Source organism: Fusarium solani, assembly GCF_023522795.1.
Source record: "Fusarium solani strain SB1 chromosome Unknown bctg00000011, whole genome shotgun sequence".
Lineage (NCBI taxonomy): Eukaryota > Fungi > Ascomycota > Sordariomycetes > Hypocreales > Nectriaceae > Fusarium > Fusarium solani.
Window position 1 is genome coordinate 276,720 of NW_027072149.1, and position 17,581 is coordinate 294,300.

Below are 17,581 nucleotides of genomic sequence, written 5' to 3' on the forward strand. Positions count from 1 at the left end.
ATTTCCATTGTGCCTTGCGGTGTGGCTGTGGCATGTGGAATGTGAAGATCCTCTCGTGATGCTGCACGGGTGTAACAATATGTCGTCTCTATAGGTAGTAATGTGCACCTTGACGCGTCTTCGGCATCCGAGCCGCTGTCAATCCATGAAATTTATCGCTGTACAATGTGGCAAGCTTCAAGTGGCTTTGACGTCGAGGCTCGAATGACACCGCCAACAACAATGCATGGCGGCCTTCCTTGCTTCGAGGCATACTCAGACTCCAAGGCAGAATATGATTATGTTGATATTGTTGCTGTTGTATCGATGTCGTCTGCAAGAGGAGTCACCAGACACAATGTCAAAGAACCTAATAGTTGACACGACAGCATTAAAACCCAATGCTGTAAAACACCGTAACCTAGATCAAGGTTAACCCTCTATAAAATTAAGGGAGCATACAAGTTTTAGAGACCAGCACAAGTCTAGACTTACATCAGCCACAGGTTGGTCATCCTCGGTGTAACGAGCTGTCCTTGGGTTAGCGAGTCTTGGCTGCATCAGTGCCATTCTTTTCCTGACACCAAGATATCAGGCACATCTAGGTTGAATGACAAGGACGAAGTGGATGAAATTGAAGCTCGAAGTAAAATCTATTCATACTTGGCGTTGGATACCAGTCAAGTTAGTCCTCGCGCTTAGAGCACGCTGTCTCAGAAGCCACAAAGAAAGTAAGACGGTACGAGATTAGTCCGCTCACCAATCAACAGCCGGCTTATCATGACGATTGTGACTCCCCCAACCACTATTGTACGTGTCATTGACGACCAGAAGCAGTCTTACTAGCCGTTTTAAGTAAGACGGGAGACTATTTCGGTGTTTTGAAAAGTCCGTGGCCAGCTACATATACGGCCTCTAGAGTAGAAGCTACCATTACGACGTCTTGGCATTTCTCTCTTTAATAGACTTACTTTCCTACTAGAATGGAGTCGTTAAGAGTCCTTATCGTTGGTGGTGGCATCGCCGGTCCAGCTCTCGCACATTGGCTATCACGAGTCGGCGCCAACATCACCCTCATCGAACGCTCTCCAAGCATCCGAGCCTATGGCCAACAACTCGATCTACGCGCGCAGGGCGTCCCAATGATGAAAAGGATGGGCATCGAGGACGCTATACGGGCTGTGACGGTTCACGAGTCTGGCACTCAACTCATCGATCTCAAGGGCCAGACCAAGGCCTTTTTCCCAGCTGCTCCAAGTGGCACCGGAAAGCAGAGCTTCACGTCCGAGTATGAGATCATGCGCGGTGACTTTGTCAGTATTATATATGGGCTTACTGAGAAGCGCGAGAATGTGAAACATCTCTTCAGCACAACCATCGACTCATTCATCCAAGACCCAGAGGACGATCCCACCGGCAAGGTTCACGTCAAGTTCCATGATGGTCACAACGAGGACTTTGATCTTGTTGTCGCTGCTGATGGAACTGGCTCAAGGACTCGAAAGCTTATGCTTGGTCCTGACGCTCCAGATCCACGACATCGGCTGGGAGGCAACATCGGCTTCTTCAGCATCCCATCAAAACCAGGGGACTCAGACAGGATGACATTCTGTCATTTACCCGGAGCCAGCGTATCTCGCATCATCGGCACAAGAAAGGACTGTCCAGAACTCACGCGCGTGTACATGCAAATGCGCGGCAATGACCCTGCCCTCGATGCGGCACACAAGTCTGGAAATCTAGCAGAGCTCAAGAAGGCATGGAGCGATTTGTATCAAGGCGGTGGATGGGAATGTGATCGGTTCATGAAGGCATTAAGAGATGCTCCCGAAGCCGACGATCTCTACTCTACGCCACTTGAAGAGGTCAGACTCCCAGAAGAATCTTGGTCAAAGGGCCGAGTTGTTCTTCTCGGTGACGCTGCCCACAGCCAGACAGCAAATGGCTTTGGCTGCACATTCGCCTTGGTTGGAGCCTATGTTCTTGCAGGCGAGATTGCCACACTCTACAGGAAGGGCATGTTGTCTCCAACAGCAGCAGTGGTGCAGGGGGCCAAGAACTACGAGAAGAGGTATCGACCGATAGCCACTTCCAAGTATGGAGGGAATCAGCGGATCAAGGCCTTGATATCACCCAGGACGAGCTTTGGAATATGGTGTCTACATTCCTTTGCAAGGTTAGTATCGTACTTTCAGTTCGATCAGGGGGCTGGGTTGGATGCGAAGACATCGGCTTGGAAGCTTCCAGACTATCCAGAGCTAGAGGGGGGTGGAGTTGAAGTCAAGTGAGCAGTCGTTGGAAAGTCTTTCCTGGTACCATAGATCTCCTCTCCCTCATAGCCTCCCTGCCTGATGGAACACGAGGGCAATACTAATACCATTTCCCATCCCACAATATGCTTCATCAAGGGCGCTCGGGTAGTGGTACGCAACGTGAGGCATGCTCAAAGGCTCTCAATGCATGGAGTTTTGCTTCTTTCGCATGACAAGTTCCGTGGCCAAGTTTATCTCCCGCAGTAGCTAGGACCGCGCTGGCTTCGAATCTGATAAACGTGAAGTCGAAGCGGGATTGGCCTAGGAACCCCAGCAAGGCAACAAGCGGAAAGATGGCCCCTATCTTTCCCTCTATCCTACGTTCAGACAGCTATTGGGAGATGTCCCCAGAAAGGTTTGGCACTAAAGGCCTATTAATATTTATTTTACGCAAAATCATATCATCGCACGCTTCTTTCTGAAATCCTAGAATCACTCCCTTGTGACCCTTGTAGACTGGACATTCGATTCTCTCGATAATGAAAGATCCCCCTCCCTGAACTAGAATTGTCTTTCGATCCTGGTAAGCTGAGCGTGTCGTACTCCTGAGGGGTTAACCCACGCTCTGAATCAATGGCATCGTCCCTGGGACTTCTAGCTGCCTGTGCGAATTCTGATGGGGGTTGAAAAGCAACACTGGGACGGCTGGCCGCGTAGCTGTTTCCGGAGGAGAGGCCTGGGATGACCTTGCGGAAGATAGGTCTGAGTAGGGCAAGACAACCTGGGCAATGGGTTAGCAGCTATAATACATCAAAGAAGATGGCTTCTTACTGGTAAACACGGCCAAGTGAACCTCGACACTCCCCAAACCATTGCCAGAGCAAACTCATACGGCAACTCTCTGGTTTTGGGGTTGTAGGTTTGTGACTGAATGATCTGAAAGATGGAAGCGATACCAACGCTGAGACATCATGTGAGCGGCCGGTCAGGCGGTGTAGTTGATAAGAGGACGTACAGAGACCCTAGGGCAAAGAGACCGAGGACCGCAATCTTTTGGCCAAAGGGTAGCCTCATTCTGATAATCTCCCATATGGGTAGACCCAAAATGATGAAATCCATCAAGCAATGTGTCAGATCCGTTCCGAGATAGAACCTCGCGACGTGAGTAATGCACCGCGCATTCGTAATCGTTTTATCCCAGTAAGCCTGAACCGGTAGACAATGGAAGGTTGTGAGAAACGTGCGCAGGGTGAGCCATATCCCGCACATCACCATCAAGACGATAATGGGGATGCGTATCGATGAGAACTGAAAGAGGCGCCGGTAGAAGGAGAGAACTGCGAGTTTCGTGAGGGCTATTGACCAGGCGTACAGGTATTCGCTCGCCCATAGCATCATTCGAGACTTTTCCATGTAGTAATCAATCGTCTCATCACTGTTGGGTGCAAGTCTCTGGCCGAGTTTGAAGCAAGCGGCCCCTGCGCAGCATCAATTAACACAAGGCACACCTAGGAGATGATATTTTATCACTCACATACGATAAGATCAACCGAATATGCAACTGCAAAGACCTATTCAAACTATAAGCGAGTGCTCCCTCTCCCAGCACCAGCGTCTTACCCAAGCGGCGATACACAGCGCATCGTCATAACCCAGGCCCATCCGGGTCATCCGCCGCGCCTTGATCCTCAATACGAGGGCCAGGGCAGCGGCGGGCATAGGAATGATAATAGCCGCATACACATTGGGAACCAACCCCGTCATGATCGACTTTGTGACGAGGGGAGGAGAATGACGACGAGAGGAGGCATTTGGAGCCAAGGCCGGTGGGGACAAAAGACACACGAGGGAAAACCTGGGGAAAAGAGGGGCGGCATGACCGACATTTATGCCGGGAGCGACAATGATATCAATGGGTTGGGTGGACAAGGGTCTTGCCACCTGTCTGACGAGTCATGGGGGGAGCTGTTATCTCCAGAGATACAGTACCCCAGGGACGGATGTTCAGGGGCATTGTCTATCTGGACCTATCTTGACTTGTGAGCTGTCAACCACCTTGTAGCGAGGCATTCTTTGGGATTGTATTTCACTGGGAAACTTCCCGTAGATGCAGAAGCAGGCAGAGGCTTGTGCTGTGCTGTGCTGTGCTGTGCCATTGCAGGCCTGACCGAATGTCTTTTGTGCAACGGGTTAGGGTAGCCCACCTTTTCCCCAGACGCGTCCAACCATATTCGGTCTAGGGCTGGAGCCAAGTCCAGTCAAGAGCCACTGGATTGGGTGCCAGGTTTTTGCAGGCTCAGCTGTCGGGTGAGGGGGAGGCAGTGACACGACGAGGCAATTCGAAACAGCGTTGATCACTTCCTCGAGAGGACGGTCCCCCCCGACATGCCAAGAGTCTCAATGAAAGGGCTGCCTAAGGAGCTGAGTTGATGATATCAAGGGTGCGGACCCGCCAGTGCAAATTGGGGGTGACTTCAGGGATCCGAGCCAAGTGGCTGCTATGGTTGAGTTAGGTGGTCAGCACAGCCGGTTTTTCCAGCCGTTTATGGCGCAGCGCGACAGTTGGAAATGCAACGGCCGTTCCATGCTTGAATGCTCGTCTTTGGACAATCTTTGAGGCCACGCGACCAAGGCACACAGTAACAACAGTACAGTACGCTACACCAGAAGCCATCGACCCTTGAGCCATCCGGTGGCTCAGCTAATCACGTCCACTATAATCATTCTTATCTCCAATGACCTTGGGCTCAAGAAATTGCCCGCAACCGTTGCTTAGCGTCCGCCCCGCGGGAATTGGACCCGACCCCGACTCAGCCTCGGATCCGCTCCCGATAAGCATCAGATGAGCCACGCTTCACTCGGTGATTGAGAGCAGCCCAACGCGCTGAGATGCTTTTCTTTACCGGTGCTTCCTAATGGTGAAGGCAAGGTAAGATCTTTTCTTTCTTCTGAATGGCTCGTCCAAGATTAGGAGTGATCCATTGATAGTCGCAAAGGAAAAGGCGACGCTTTTGTCCTACCCTGTACCGAATATGGGACAAGATGGGGAGAACTGTCAGGCCAAGGGGGCTCATACGCCAGTTTGAGGCGATTGCTCACATTTTCATATGCAGATGAGCTATATTGATGGATGCTACATGCAAGAGCGAGAAGGAGAGAAACGCGAGCCCGATATTGAGCGCAGTTGAGCGAATGCGTAGAGAGTGTTCGAGCCGTGATGCTGTGACGGTAATTTCACCGCCAGCAGCTAACAGTGTGTAAGCATCGTCTTGCCAGTAACACACAGATAGTCTAATAGTATTCTAGAAAATACAAAGTAAATTTACTTAAAAACATTCATTCAGAACTTCTAGTAACCGTCACTTGACACATTGTTGATATGTGAATTGAAGCGCGTGCTATGGGTGCCTGAAGCTTCTGCCTGAGGCAGCAACGCCACACAGCCACGCAATCCATGGCAGCGAATGCCTCCATGTTTTCGCCTTGTTATCAGCCCAGGCTCTCGGTATCAAATGCCGGCGCGTATCCCCCTGACCTGAAGCTTATCGTGTCACCGCGTCAAGCCGTGTGGAGCTTCCCATCATGGCAAGACAAAATGAGGTGGAGGCGGCCACGTCAGAAGAGGCTACATGTACCGTTAGTTGCTGAGTAGGGAGTAAAGCTCAAGTTCCAAGCGTTGATTGAGGCTCAAGGAGAGTCCAGGTACCGACCGAGGCAATATTGTTGCTCCACGACGGAAGAGATCGAGAGATCAAAATGACCACTTTCTACCAAGGCAGCCAGCCCTCATGCAATTGGCCAATCGGAATGAAATGATCAAATTTACCCGGAGAGCCCAGCCAATGATATAACCGCAGTTCCCTCGTTACCATGCTCAACACCACCTGACGCGTTCAGGGGTGTTGTTTTCCTCTTCGCGTTGCCCGTGACCTTATTCATCATGACAGACCCAATCTTTGCGCCTTTGCCGCCCGTAGTCATCAATAAGCTCTTGGGTTACCTCTCCGTCATCTCCAAGTCGACTCTGTTAAACTTGTGACTCGATCAACAGACCTGCTCGCTCGCGACTCCAGTCGCCTTTCGTAATCTCTTCCTGGGACTAAATGAAGGCTCACCGCAGAGCCTCGCCAAGGTTGCGCTGTCCAAACAATCTGCAAGTTTGTCCGGGAGCTCACATGCGATACTTGGATCGGCACCCATCTCCAAAATGCCGATCGCCACTCTTGCACACAAGCACGCGTTAACTTCTTGTCTGCTCTGCCACTGATTAGATGCCTTTCTAACTTGAAAAGCCTTCGCCTTTGCTTCACCACTGAGATGGAGTTAGGAGGCTATCCCTGGGTCGAGGAGCTGCTGGACTATCTCACCAAAGTATTACAGACCGTCTTCAAAGCATTGGCTGGCGACTGGTCAGCCGTCGAGGAGCCCATTATTCGACAAGAATTAGAAACCGACGAGCATCCAGCATGTGTTCCAGACTGGGGAGTGAGAGATGAAGCCGATCAGCCAACTGGTCCGATGCGCCTTGACCGACTCATCCTGCACAATGTTCCCGACTCTGCCTGGAGCTGGGCGGCGGGATCTGAACATGTCAAAACGGCGATTGCCTCAGGCTCTTTGGTCGATCTCAGACTATCCATTGCAACAGGAGGCCCCGATTGGAACACGGCCATGCATGGCATCAGCGAGGAGCTCCATGCTTCGTTCAACATCCTCACTTCTACCTGGCTCTCCCGCCCGGTGGCACAGAACCTCAAGATTCTGTCGCTGTCTTGCCGCACATATTGGGGCTGGAACCCTAAATGTGATCTTCGTGCAGCTGGCGGTGGTGGTGGGTTTCCAAACCTGAAAGTCCTTGCTCTCAAGAAATATGTCTTTAGCCATCGATGGCAGATCGACTGGTTCGCATCCCTGGGGCTCGAGGAGCTGGAACTCGACACTTGCGCCATCATCTACGAGGCAAAAGGTCAAATACGGTTGAGCAAGGGCACAACCAGAGTCGGCCAGGACGATGATGGAGTTAACATCAAGGTTTCCAACAAAGACTACCCGATCAAGAATTGGATGAACTCCCTCCAAAGAGGCCGTGTACCCAATCAACTTTTCCTAATCTGGTGGCACAACATTCTGAGCGAATGGAAGCGGTCGATGACCACGTGGAGAAGTTTCCAGATTACTGCCGGCGAGTTGTACGCCCGCCATAATGATGGGTTAGGTATCAGTTTCGCCGAAGCCCGTCGCCAGGAGCAAGGCCCTATAGCCGTTTCGTAACCCTCACAAGGGCCGTGCTAGTTACGTTCTGGACCTTTAAATGCATTCTTGGCTGCAGACACTGCCTCTACATTATTTTAGCTGGGCAGGGTCTGGCACATTTAACCTAGCGGCAACCTGAGGAAGTAAGTCCCAAAACTGATGGCACTAATCTCTCAATGGTTTCAAATACTGGGACTCAGCCGCGATCTCAAAGCCAGTCCGACGACGATTCTATGAAATGGCCCGGGAGCGGCAAGCTGAGAGACTGAAGTACGGTAAGCTTCGAAGCGATCTTGTATGAGCTCAAACAAGACATCTTTGCTAACCATGTACGTCAACAGCCATGGAGAGGGCCACGCCCCGGGCACGAAAGCAGTTCCAGCGGATGCTCGATGACTTGAAGACAAGCAAAAGCAGCAAAACCAAGAATGATGGCTCAATGGGAAAGTTCCTCGGCACAGTCGGGGAAGCAATTCTTGACATAGGACTTGAAATGTTCACGGATGCGGCCAGCTGCAACCTATTAGTCCTTCCTGTTATCGGCCCCGCTCCAACGCCAAACCCTTCTTTACCCGAGACGGACATCTTTGAATGGCTTATCAAAGGGTATGAGAAGCGTGGACTTACGCGACCCGCCTACGATGCTCTCAAGGCTGGCGAAGCCCAGTTTCGAAACATCCTCAAGACAATCAAGGGGCGGCTTGAGGCTGATGGGAAAACATTCTGGAGGGAGTGAGATATCAAAGAAACTTTGCATGAGGACTGAGCGCTAAGATCAAACAGCTTTCAGCCGCAAATCACGGAGAGTCAAGAAGTGACCGATGCCAACGACGGCAAACTTGCGACGGGCGCTGTGGAAATAGCAGAGCAGATCCAGATGCTACAGGTATATGCCTATGGGCTGAACGCGTTGACTCAGGAAAGCACCCCTGGCTTTGGGAAGTAGAATCGGACAAGACGGAGTTGGTGACTGAGCTTTGCAACAAGTATTTGAACGAGGTAAGTGTTGGACGATCAATTGATTGCTGTACCTAAGTTAACTAAGCATCCAGGGCCCCGAAGCCATGTACAGCCTTGTCGGCAGTTATTCGTATCACGGAAAGAGATCCCTGTCCCGTCTTGTGGCGTGCAACGTCGTCAGCGAAGCTCTCGAGAATATTCTGGCTTCTGTGACGGGCATTGACGCCGGCGGTGTCTATGAAAGTGACGAGAAAGAGTAGGAGCACACCACTGGCTATAGAGGATACTTATGGCAGTCGATGCTGGGATAGTTGGTCAACAGCGTGGATGGGTATGGCCTCTCTTCTTCTATTCATTCCTTTCTTAAGGCTTGCCTTGTAGAAAATATGCCAAGTCGGGCCGGTTCAGGGCTATGTTGCAAATAGGAGGTCGTGATTTTGTCATTGACTGCTACGGTCATGTAATTATAATGCTGAAACATGGTAATGCGTCCGTCAAGATTCACCTCGTATTGACCTCCAGTGCCTCGTGGATTCCAGAAGCCGGGAACAGTCTTGAATCACCCACGGCCACTTCGAAGCAAACGCTTCAGTGACTTCCCATGCTTCAGAGTCCGAAGGATCACCCCAGACAATCATGCCCCCCAGCCCATTAGCAACATCCTGAAAACCTCTCAGGTCGCGGCATAGCGCCTTCTTGTCATAGGAATTTTCGTCACGGCGCAGAATATTATCTCGGATCTCGGGTAACGGCAAGATATCGACCCAAGGGTGATGGCTGATAGTAAGCTGAAGGTGCGTAGGCTGTAGGCTGGACGGCACTGAGGGAATCGTCGCAGCGCCTTCGATAGCGTGACATGGTAGCCGAGACCGAGCGTCAGGCAACATCAACTCGCTCGTGATGTTCATTATTCTCGCGTTCATCACTAATGCCCGCGTGGTGTTAAACTGAACCAGGTTGAGAAGCATGTCGGCGCGAGGCGAGCCATTGGTGAAGTCTGCGTGTACACGAGTGCTGAAGTGAATGATGAAGCGCTCGGTGCGCTCAGACTCGGGTTCGCAAGCAGTGAAAGAATAGATACTCAAGGGCTCAACCTCGATGAAGTCACCGGAGAAACTGGTGGCGGTACTGAGTTGATGCTCGTCAAAGAAGGATTGGGGGTTAGGCATTCGTGGGGGTCTTGAAATTCCCTTCATTCGTTGTCCTTTTCCCGGAGTTAGCTGAGAGCTGCAACGGGGTTAATGGCAAGACTAACGCCTGATCCTCTGGTGGATCCGATCCTGCATTTTCTTCCGTGCCCTCGGATCGCTGGTGCCCGTCCAATCGTCTTCTGTGCTTACATTGACCTGCTGGGGCATTAATTGGAGCGGGATGAAGGGTGGAGGCATCTTGGTCGGGGTGCTTAGCAAAGAGGGGAGGGCTATGTGATGGAGTCGTCCTGATGATATCTTCCTGTGGATACAGTTGCGAAGGAGGTGGGTTGCCACCTCGGGGCAACCTTAGTCCGAAACTCTTTTCTTGATTAGGAGGTGATCACTCACGGTTGTGTTTTGGATACGGCACTAACGTGATTGTTCTGTAACTGCGAGCTCTGTATATTTCTCCAAGTATGCTACCCAATCTATCAATCAGTTACAGCAAGAGAGCTCCGCCGTTGATGCTGATGCAGGTGCCGATAACATTGGTGTCCGAGTACCTAGGTCTCGGCAGCCTCTTCCGGCGATCCAACTTTGCCCAGAGGCGTGTGGTTCTTCATCTCCTCCAATACACCCCTAGACACCCATGTTTATCCCGAGTACCGGGCAAGAACAAACCAAAAGGGCCGAGTATCTCTCGGTCTGCCCGAGGGTGTGCATACTGCGACGAGGACGGGAATGGCGTGTGGCCCACATGGGTGTGCCACCATGCGCCTGTCCGAGAGAGCCATTTCTTGCCTAGTTGCAGTCTATTGTGCCCCAAGGGTTACTAATTCACCATACCATATTTCGATAATTGCATGATGCATCCAAGGAATCACTATATAATCATCTTCCTGTTTCCACCTGCACAAGCTACCTCCTCTATATGGCGTAAACACACATCGCAAGCACCAAAACGTATCATACAACATGGTCGAAAACAAAGCTGCCTGGATCGACTCGCCCTCGGGCTATCCTCTCAACGTACGAGAAGCGCCCAAAGCAACTGCAGGCCCCGGAGAGATTGTCATCAAAAATGCTGCTGTCTCCATTGTTCGTTTCCTTCCTCCTTGATGCCCCGAATAAAGGTGTCCTTCGACTAACTAGAGTGCTTGCCAGAATCCTGTGGATTGGAAGATTCAGTAAGCCTCCCAGCCATCCTTCGATGCGACGGCCACCGAGCCCTGAGCTTATATAACTAGGGTCCATGGGAGATATCTATCAGTGTATCCCTTCATTCTGGGGGAAGACGCGGCCGGCCTCGTCGAGGAAGTTGGAGCAGGCGTTACTCGCTTCAAGAAAGGCGACAGGGTCGTTGCGTGAGTTCAATTTTTGACTGCAGCCCCGGCACAAACTAACCAGACTTGGACGAGATAAAACAGACATTGCCATGGCCTCATGACAAAGGACCCCGCAAATTCGGCCTTTCAATCCCATCCAGTTGTTCTTGACACCTTGGTCTCCCCCATTCCAGACTCGATGACTTTTGAAGAGGCTGTCGTTCTTCCTCTTGCCATCTCGACAGCCTGTGCTGGTCTATACGTCAAGGACCTTCTCGATCTGCCGCTGCCCTCGGCGAACAAGCCTGCCAGCAATGGAAAGACCATCTTGATCTGGGGCGGCGCGTCATCTGTGGGTGCAACGGCCATTCAATTGGCTGCTGCATCTGGTGTGACCGTAGTCACCACAGCCTCCCCCGTCAACCATGAATTCGTCAAGAGCCTGGGTGCCAGTGCTGTTTTCGACTACAAGAGTCCCACCGTGGTCGAGGATATCGCCAAAGCCTTGGAAGAGACCGAGTTTGTTGGAGTCTATGATGCCATCGGCGCAGATTCCAGCTTCGATGCCGTGTCTGATATCCTTGACCGCCTCGACAAGAGCGTTCCTGTTGCCAGTGTCCTCCCGAGCAGCAAGAGTACCGAGCGATTCAAGCCCACTTACGGTATGGGTCCATCTGATCTAACCCCCACTCCTTGTAACGGATACTGACAATCCTATGCAGTCGTTGCTTTTGCTATCGTCCAGGAACCCAATCAACATGTCGGGGAGTGGATCTGGAAGACCTTCATTCCTGAAGCCCTGGAGAATGGATCCTTCCAGGCTAAGCCCGACCCCTCTGTTTCTGGTCACGGCCTGGATGACGTACAGAGCGCCATGGATTTGCAGCGAAAGGGTGTGTCTGCAAAGAAGATAGTTGTTAGCCTTTGAGGCGTAGTTTGGTAGATGTGTCCCCCGTGATCGCCTAGAGGTCTCTTGGACGTATTCTGATCATCTAATTCAATTTGTGTCCTCTCATTACGTTGTCTTCTCATTACATTGTCCCCTCACTTGAAATGTCCCCCTGCACGTAGAGTACGAAACTGCGGTCAGCCATAGATCCGGCCCCCCTTGAATGACGAGTGACCGACACTGCTTGCTTTCGCTCCATGTGGTCTAGTACGTACGTAGCTGACGTTTCATTTTGCAGTTTTCTAATCATGCAATCGACTGACGAGGTTCTAGCCATCAGAGTTCCACTTCGGAAGCTAATGCAAGTTACTGACGGGACTACTGTGAGCTCCACTTGTAACACCACCACGGTGGGCCAACCTGGCGAGGCCGGGCTACGTAGCTTACACTGTTGATCTTGACTTGACTTCGGTTTCGAGCGGAGGAACCCAATGGAAGCGGTTGGAGACTAGAATCACTGACTGGCGTATGCTGGAGTGATGGCTTGCCACATCGTGATATTCTTCTTAAGTCAATGCAAGGTCTTGCAATGCAATCCATTTCCTACCAGCCGTTCACTCCCTCTGACTACCATACCTGCTTGTTGACTTTTCTACCACCGTCTTTTTCACCATGGGCTCTATCGGAACCATCTGGACTTATCCTTTCAACCCCAGGGCCATGAAGGTATGGAGTAACAACTCCCGCCCATTCTCCCTCTCAGACCCGTCCTCACTCCTTTGTCTGGTCCTTTACTGATACCCTTCACAGGTCCAGGCCGTGGCAGCGATGAGTGGTCGCACGGTGGACCTCGCCCCTGACTTTGTCATGGGCAAGACAAACAAGACTCCCGAGTTCCTCGCCGACTTCCCCATGGGCAGAGTTCCAACCTTCAAATCTCTTGACGAAGACCTCACCCTTTTCGAGTCGGACGCCATTGCCCAATATGCTGCCGAGAGTGGCCCTGCAAGCGCCCAACTGCTTGGTACCACCGCAGGAGAGCGAGCTGTCATTAGGCAGTGGATTGGCTTTGCCGACCATGAGCTGTTTGAGCCTCTGACGACACTGATCTTATGGCGCTACGGCATGGCCTCTTTTAACCAAGAGGCCGAGAAGGCCTCCCTTAAACGCCTCATTGTTTCTCTTGAAATAGTAGAGAAGCATCTGCAAGGCCGCCAATATATTGCCACGCAGGACATTAGTCTGGCAGACATCTCGGTTGCCGCAGGACTGTACTGGGGATTCGCTCAAGTCATTGACGCGGAGCTCAGGGACAAGTTTCCTCGAACTACAGATTGGTACCTGCGAGTGATTGAGGATGAGCGTCTTGCGTCAGCATTTGGCGATAAGAACTTTATCGAGGCCAGGAAGACCGCCCCCTGAGCTGCGTGCTTTTGGCGGGATCTTGACTGCTGGGGGTTAAATGGCGAGATAGCATTATAGGCCTCCATATTACAGATTCCCTGAGTTTCGATAAAATAAATATGAGTTGCGCCCAGCTGGTGTTGGTGTCTGGTAGTCCAAGATAATGGGGCAGTACCTTCGTGCTCACGAGGGCGTTAGGACGAGGCGGTGCACCATAGCCTAGGTATAGAACACTTTAAATGCATGAGATGATGAGCAGCCGTACCTTCCAGATAACTTGATAAGTATTGGAAGAGATGAGAATATTTCGAACGCTAAGCAAAGGTCTTTAGCTTGCGTTGAGAAAATTTGTTCTCCCCGCAGCCCTTTCTCTTAGTCCATATCTTTCCCCCTATCTAACTGCTTCCTTCGCTCGGCCCACTCGTAATGCATGTAGAATGCGTATTTATCAGCAAAAAACTCACCTGTCATGTCGCCACCCAAGACGAGCTATAAGACTCACCATTGTCCCGGGCTTTTCAACCTAGCCAGTCCCCGGCACCGACGATTATCTTTCTCTCAACTGGTCCTATTGTTTATTTTCGAGTCTACGTCAATATCCCAGGATGACCGTTGTTGGTATCGCTGGCCTCACAGCCAAATTTGCACAGTGTGTGGTCAAAGCACTGCAGGCATATCCTGATGTGACCATCAAAGGTTTCTGCAGGAGCCCTACGAAACTTCCACAGGCAGCCCTCGACAAGTACAGCATCGAGATCATTCAGGGCAACTTTGATGACGAGGGCGCCGTTCATGCCTTGGTTCGCGGTTGTGACATAGTCATCTGCTGCTACTACGGCGATAACGATGTCATGACTCGAGGCCAGAAAATCCTGATCGACGCGTGTGTCAACGAAGGCGTTCCGCGATACGTACCTAGCGATTTTGCCGTCGACTATACCAAAATCCCGAACGGCGAGTTATTTCCTAAGGAGTCGACAAAAATTATCAAGAAATATCTGGAGGGCAAGAAGGTAAAAGGAGTGCATATTCTGGTCGGTGCCTTGATGGAGACCTTCTGGAGTCCCTTCTTCCACATCTTTGACATCAGCAATGAAACGATTAGCTACTGGGGCACGGGCGACGAGAAATGGGACTTGACCACGTATGAGACAGCCGCAGCTTATGCCGCGGCTCTGTTGGTTGACAAAGACGCCTCTGGTATCTTTCGCTGTGGGTTGAACCTTTCTTGTATGGCATGCGAGACAAATTTGGCTAACAGACAGGTTTAGTCCGGGGCGACTATAAGAGTGTCTTGGAGATCAAGGCAAGTTATGAGAAGATTTACCAAGCTCCCCTGCATCTGAAGTGTCTCGGATCCCTTGACGAGCTCTATCGCGTCATCAGGAGCCAATTTAAGGAAGATCCAGACAATGTAGCGGCTTGGGGCCCTGGGTAAGAGTTCCTCTTGTACATGATTATTCAGGACGCGCTGACTTCTGGGCTTAGATGCTTTATGTATTGGTGCACCAACGGAATCGCACATCTTGGGGATAATCTCAACAACCAGAGCTACCCGACCATCGTCGCACTCGACCTGGAAGGGTTTCTCAGGAGCAACAAGAGGGAAGAGATTCATACGGCCGATCAACGTCTCGGTTTCTAAGCCGCGACTGTTGACTTGTTGGAGGACAGTGCAGGTGAAGTCTCGTTAGGTGGCATGTCAGCCACAAGGTACCTTCTAGACCGACCAATGTTTAGTGGATCACTTCCATCAATCCATTCTCCACTCCGCCGTTCGCTTTATCATCACCTGTAAGATGATGTGTGATATTTACTTGAGTACCCGAGACAGCCGAGCAATCTACCATCTTGGTAATCCTTCATAGAAAGGGGGAGAAATCTAAGTGAATGCCGAACCCGGGTCTCTGGGGAGGTTGGATGATGAAAGATGTACCCCATTAGCGCTTCACGCTACTGCAACCCACTGACGAGCTAGTTAAGCGAACAGAAGGCTGCTACTGGGGCATCCTCGTGTCATGCAGTGCATCGAGAGCTCGGTCAAATAGCATGTGCAAACAAGCGCAAATATTGCCAAGTCACGCGAAGAGGTTTATTAATAATGGCGAGATAGGAAGCAGGTATTAATTTATATCAAAGATATCACAAAATCACGTCATCAATACGTTGCCACGCGAGCAGCATGATGCATCTTAGCCTTCTTAGGGCTTAGACCTTCAACACGCATTTGTCGTCACTACCTATATCTGTATTGAATCTGCCCCAATCTTCTTGATCAATTCAAGAATCAGTTACCGCCATACAATCAGCGATCATGGCCCCAATCCGCCTCGGCATCATCGGCCTGTCTGCTCACCCCGGCAGCTGGGCCGCCGCAGCCCATCTACCCTACCTTTTGTCCCCCCACGGCAAAGCTCACTACAAAATTGTCGCCCTTTGCAACTCAAGCACAGAATCAGCTCACTCGGCCATCAAGACGCTTGGGCTTCCGTCAGACACTCGAGCATACGGCAATCCTAGCGACCTGGCTCAGGATATCAACGTCGACTTGGTAGTATGCAGCACTCGAGTTGACAGGCACTATATCACTATCAAGCCTAGCATCCTTGCAGGCAAGGCGGTGTTTGTAGAGTGGCCACTGGCTTCAAATACATCTCAGGCGCGAGAGTTAGCTAGCTTAGCTAGAAGGCAAAGTATCAGATCTGTGGTTGGCCTGCAGGGCCCTGCTACTGCCCCAATCAGTGCGGCACGCAAAGTGTTGGAAGACGGCCTCTTGGGCAAGGTTCTCAGCTCAGAAGTGAAGGCATGTGGAGGGACTGGCAGCCATGATACCATTCCAGAGTCTTTGAGGTACTTTACTCAGATGGCGGTGGGAGGGAATGCGATTACCATTGGTTTCGGCCACTGTAAGTTTCCCTTATTCCCTGGTCCCTCACACCCGGACCCATTTTCCTTATTCTAACAACTCTCAGTGTGGGAGTTCCTTCAAACTGCACTTGGGGATGTTTATGATATCCGAAGCAGGCTACAGCTGCAGCGGCCCAAGGTCAGACTTGCTTCCAAGACGGGTGCCGTGATTGCGACTGTCGAGTCTGATGTGCCAGATCTTGTCTCCGTAACGGCCTTGTTGAGACCCTCCCAGTACGTCGAGAGTGGCGCTACGGTTGTCATGACATTCCAAAAAAGCCAGCCATTTCCTGGCGATCCTTGTCTCACATGGACAATTTCGGGAGAAAAGGGCGAGCTCAAGTTTATTGCCCAAGGTGGAACAACCCCTCGAACCATGGCTTCAGGGGATGTTAAGATTGTGTTGCATGACTTTTCCACTGGTGAGATTAGCGACATCCCTTGGGCCTGGGAGCCCTGGCGCCAGGAACTGCCAGTCGCGGCCCGGGGCGTTGCCGGGATATATGAAGCGTATGCCCGGGGTGATAGCACGGGGTATTGCGATTTCGAACATGGTTTGAAACGTCATGAGCAATTAGCAAATATTCTATCTTACTCCCACTAATACAACTGGAGAATTTGCGCTTGCAGAAATCGAAAAGGGTGTGTGTTCTCTGCTTGATTAGATTGGAGAGTCCGAATCTTTTGACAGACTGAACCTTAGAGACACTGCCCTGGAATGGAAAAAAAAGGGGGCTCGAGCTTAAAGACAGGCCGTGTGCATGATTGGAGCTGTCAGAATCCGGGTGGATGACATGGTCGGGCCATAGATGAGGCGTCCGAGGACAGGTCTTGTCGCTTGCTGCCCGAGGCTTTGAGAGTTCATGTGCAAGGTTGTCATGTAGCCGTACGACGTGAATTTCTCGAGGGACGGTATTTCTGTTGAATGGACATAGTTCACAAACTAGCCAGGGAGCCGTAAGTTTCCTGTGCCGTCGATATGCTTGATAGAGCTCTCGTATTAACCCAAATCTATGATGTATCTACCGTTCATGCAGAGGCTTTGCGGCGTTCATAACTCCCATCTGTTAAACACACGGATGTATTCGGCATGTTAAGCTAAAAGATGTCGCGGGCCTGTTGCTTGCTGAGAGGAACAGGTTTGGAAGCTAACTTGGCAGGTGTGTAACTGGCAGGGAAGCACCGCCACTGGTTGAGACTACCCTACTACCAGGTACCCTACCGTCCTTAGCTGAAGGATGTGCTGGGACAGGTATCGCAGGAGGGCCGGCCCCAGGAGCGGAAGGGGCGTTTCCTGGCAGCTGAGGTCCATCAAGTGGCAGAAAACAGGACTGTTCCACAAATGGAAGAAGGAGATTCAGGGACTGCAGAGCCGATGCTAACTGCCGACAAAGGCCCTCCCCAACTCGACCAGGTGGGAGGGGGATAATACCCTCGGCATGGAGTGGAGGTAATAGCATGACTTGGCTAATGTCTTGT

General features: G+C 51.3%; 9 protein-coding genes across 9 annotated transcripts; 7 read left to right on the forward strand and 2 right to left on the reverse strand.

The window, feature by feature from the left end:
* Positions 1-962: 962 nt before the first annotated feature.
* Positions 963-2,267, forward strand: MRS44_015110 (uncharacterized protein; the record flags this gene model as incomplete). The annotated part of the gene is made up of 1 exon (XM_046277557.2): positions 963-2,267. The coding sequence occupies one exon, from the start codon at positions 963-965 to the stop codon at positions 2,265-2,267; it is 1,305 nt and encodes a 434-aa protein (XP_046126052.1).
* Positions 2,268-2,844: 577 nt separating this feature from the next.
* On the reverse strand, positions 2,845-3,995 carry MRS44_015111 (uncharacterized protein; the record flags this gene model as incomplete). The annotated part of the gene is made up of 5 exons (XM_046277558.2): positions 2,845-3,012; positions 3,063-3,192; positions 3,247-3,709; positions 3,766-3,802; positions 3,852-3,995. The coding sequence occupies 5 exons, from the start codon at positions 3,993-3,995 to the stop codon at positions 2,845-2,847; spliced, it is 942 nt and encodes a 313-aa protein (XP_046126053.2).
* A 2,176-nt stretch (positions 3,996-6,171) lies between these two features.
* MRS44_015112 (uncharacterized protein) lies at positions 6,172-7,502 on the forward strand (the record flags this gene model as incomplete). Its single annotated transcript, XM_046271592.2, has 2 exons — positions 6,172-6,266; positions 6,524-7,502. 2 exons carry the CDS (start codon positions 6,172-6,174, stop codon positions 7,500-7,502), a joined length of 1,074 nt encoding a protein of 357 aa, XP_046126054.2.
* Positions 7,503-7,827: 325 nt separating this feature from the next.
* MRS44_015113 (uncharacterized protein) lies at positions 7,828-8,704 on the forward strand (the record flags this gene model as incomplete). Its single annotated transcript, XM_065619076.1, has 4 exons — positions 7,828-8,216; positions 8,268-8,370; positions 8,409-8,483; positions 8,537-8,704. 4 exons carry the CDS (start codon positions 7,828-7,830, stop codon positions 8,702-8,704), a joined length of 735 nt encoding a protein of 244 aa, XP_065475148.1.
* Positions 8,705-8,938: 234 nt separating this feature from the next.
* MRS44_015114 (uncharacterized protein) lies at positions 8,939-9,832 on the reverse strand (the record flags this gene model as incomplete). Its single annotated transcript, XM_046272333.2, has 2 exons — positions 8,939-9,648; positions 9,700-9,832. 2 exons carry the CDS (start codon positions 9,830-9,832, stop codon positions 8,939-8,941), a joined length of 843 nt encoding a protein of 280 aa, XP_046126055.1.
* A 720-nt stretch (positions 9,833-10,552) lies between these two features.
* On the forward strand, positions 10,553-11,830 carry MRS44_015115 (uncharacterized protein; the record flags this gene model as incomplete). Its single annotated transcript, XM_046272334.2, has 5 exons — positions 10,553-10,675; positions 10,742-10,764; positions 10,825-10,941; positions 11,005-11,564; positions 11,625-11,830. 5 exons carry the CDS (start codon positions 10,553-10,555, stop codon positions 11,828-11,830), a joined length of 1,029 nt encoding a protein of 342 aa, XP_046126056.1.
* Positions 11,831-12,463: 633 nt separating this feature from the next.
* MRS44_015116 (uncharacterized protein) lies at positions 12,464-13,213 on the forward strand (the record flags this gene model as incomplete). Its single annotated transcript, XM_046282649.2, has 2 exons — positions 12,464-12,517; positions 12,602-13,213. 2 exons carry the CDS (start codon positions 12,464-12,466, stop codon positions 13,211-13,213), a joined length of 666 nt encoding a protein of 221 aa, XP_046126057.1.
* A 587-nt stretch (positions 13,214-13,800) lies between these two features.
* MRS44_015117 (uncharacterized protein) lies at positions 13,801-14,840 on the forward strand (the record flags this gene model as incomplete). Its single annotated transcript, XM_065619077.1, has 3 exons — positions 13,801-14,407; positions 14,467-14,629; positions 14,684-14,840. The coding sequence occupies 3 exons, from the start codon at positions 13,801-13,803 to the stop codon at positions 14,838-14,840; spliced, it is 927 nt and encodes a 308-aa protein (XP_065475149.1).
* Positions 14,841-15,509: 669 nt separating this feature from the next.
* Positions 15,510-16,706, forward strand: MRS44_015118 (uncharacterized protein; the record flags this gene model as incomplete). Its single annotated transcript, XM_046271589.1, has 2 exons — positions 15,510-16,101; positions 16,168-16,706. 2 exons carry the CDS (start codon positions 15,510-15,512, stop codon positions 16,704-16,706), a joined length of 1,131 nt encoding a protein of 376 aa, XP_046126059.1.
* Positions 16,707-17,581: the final 875 nt, after the last annotated feature.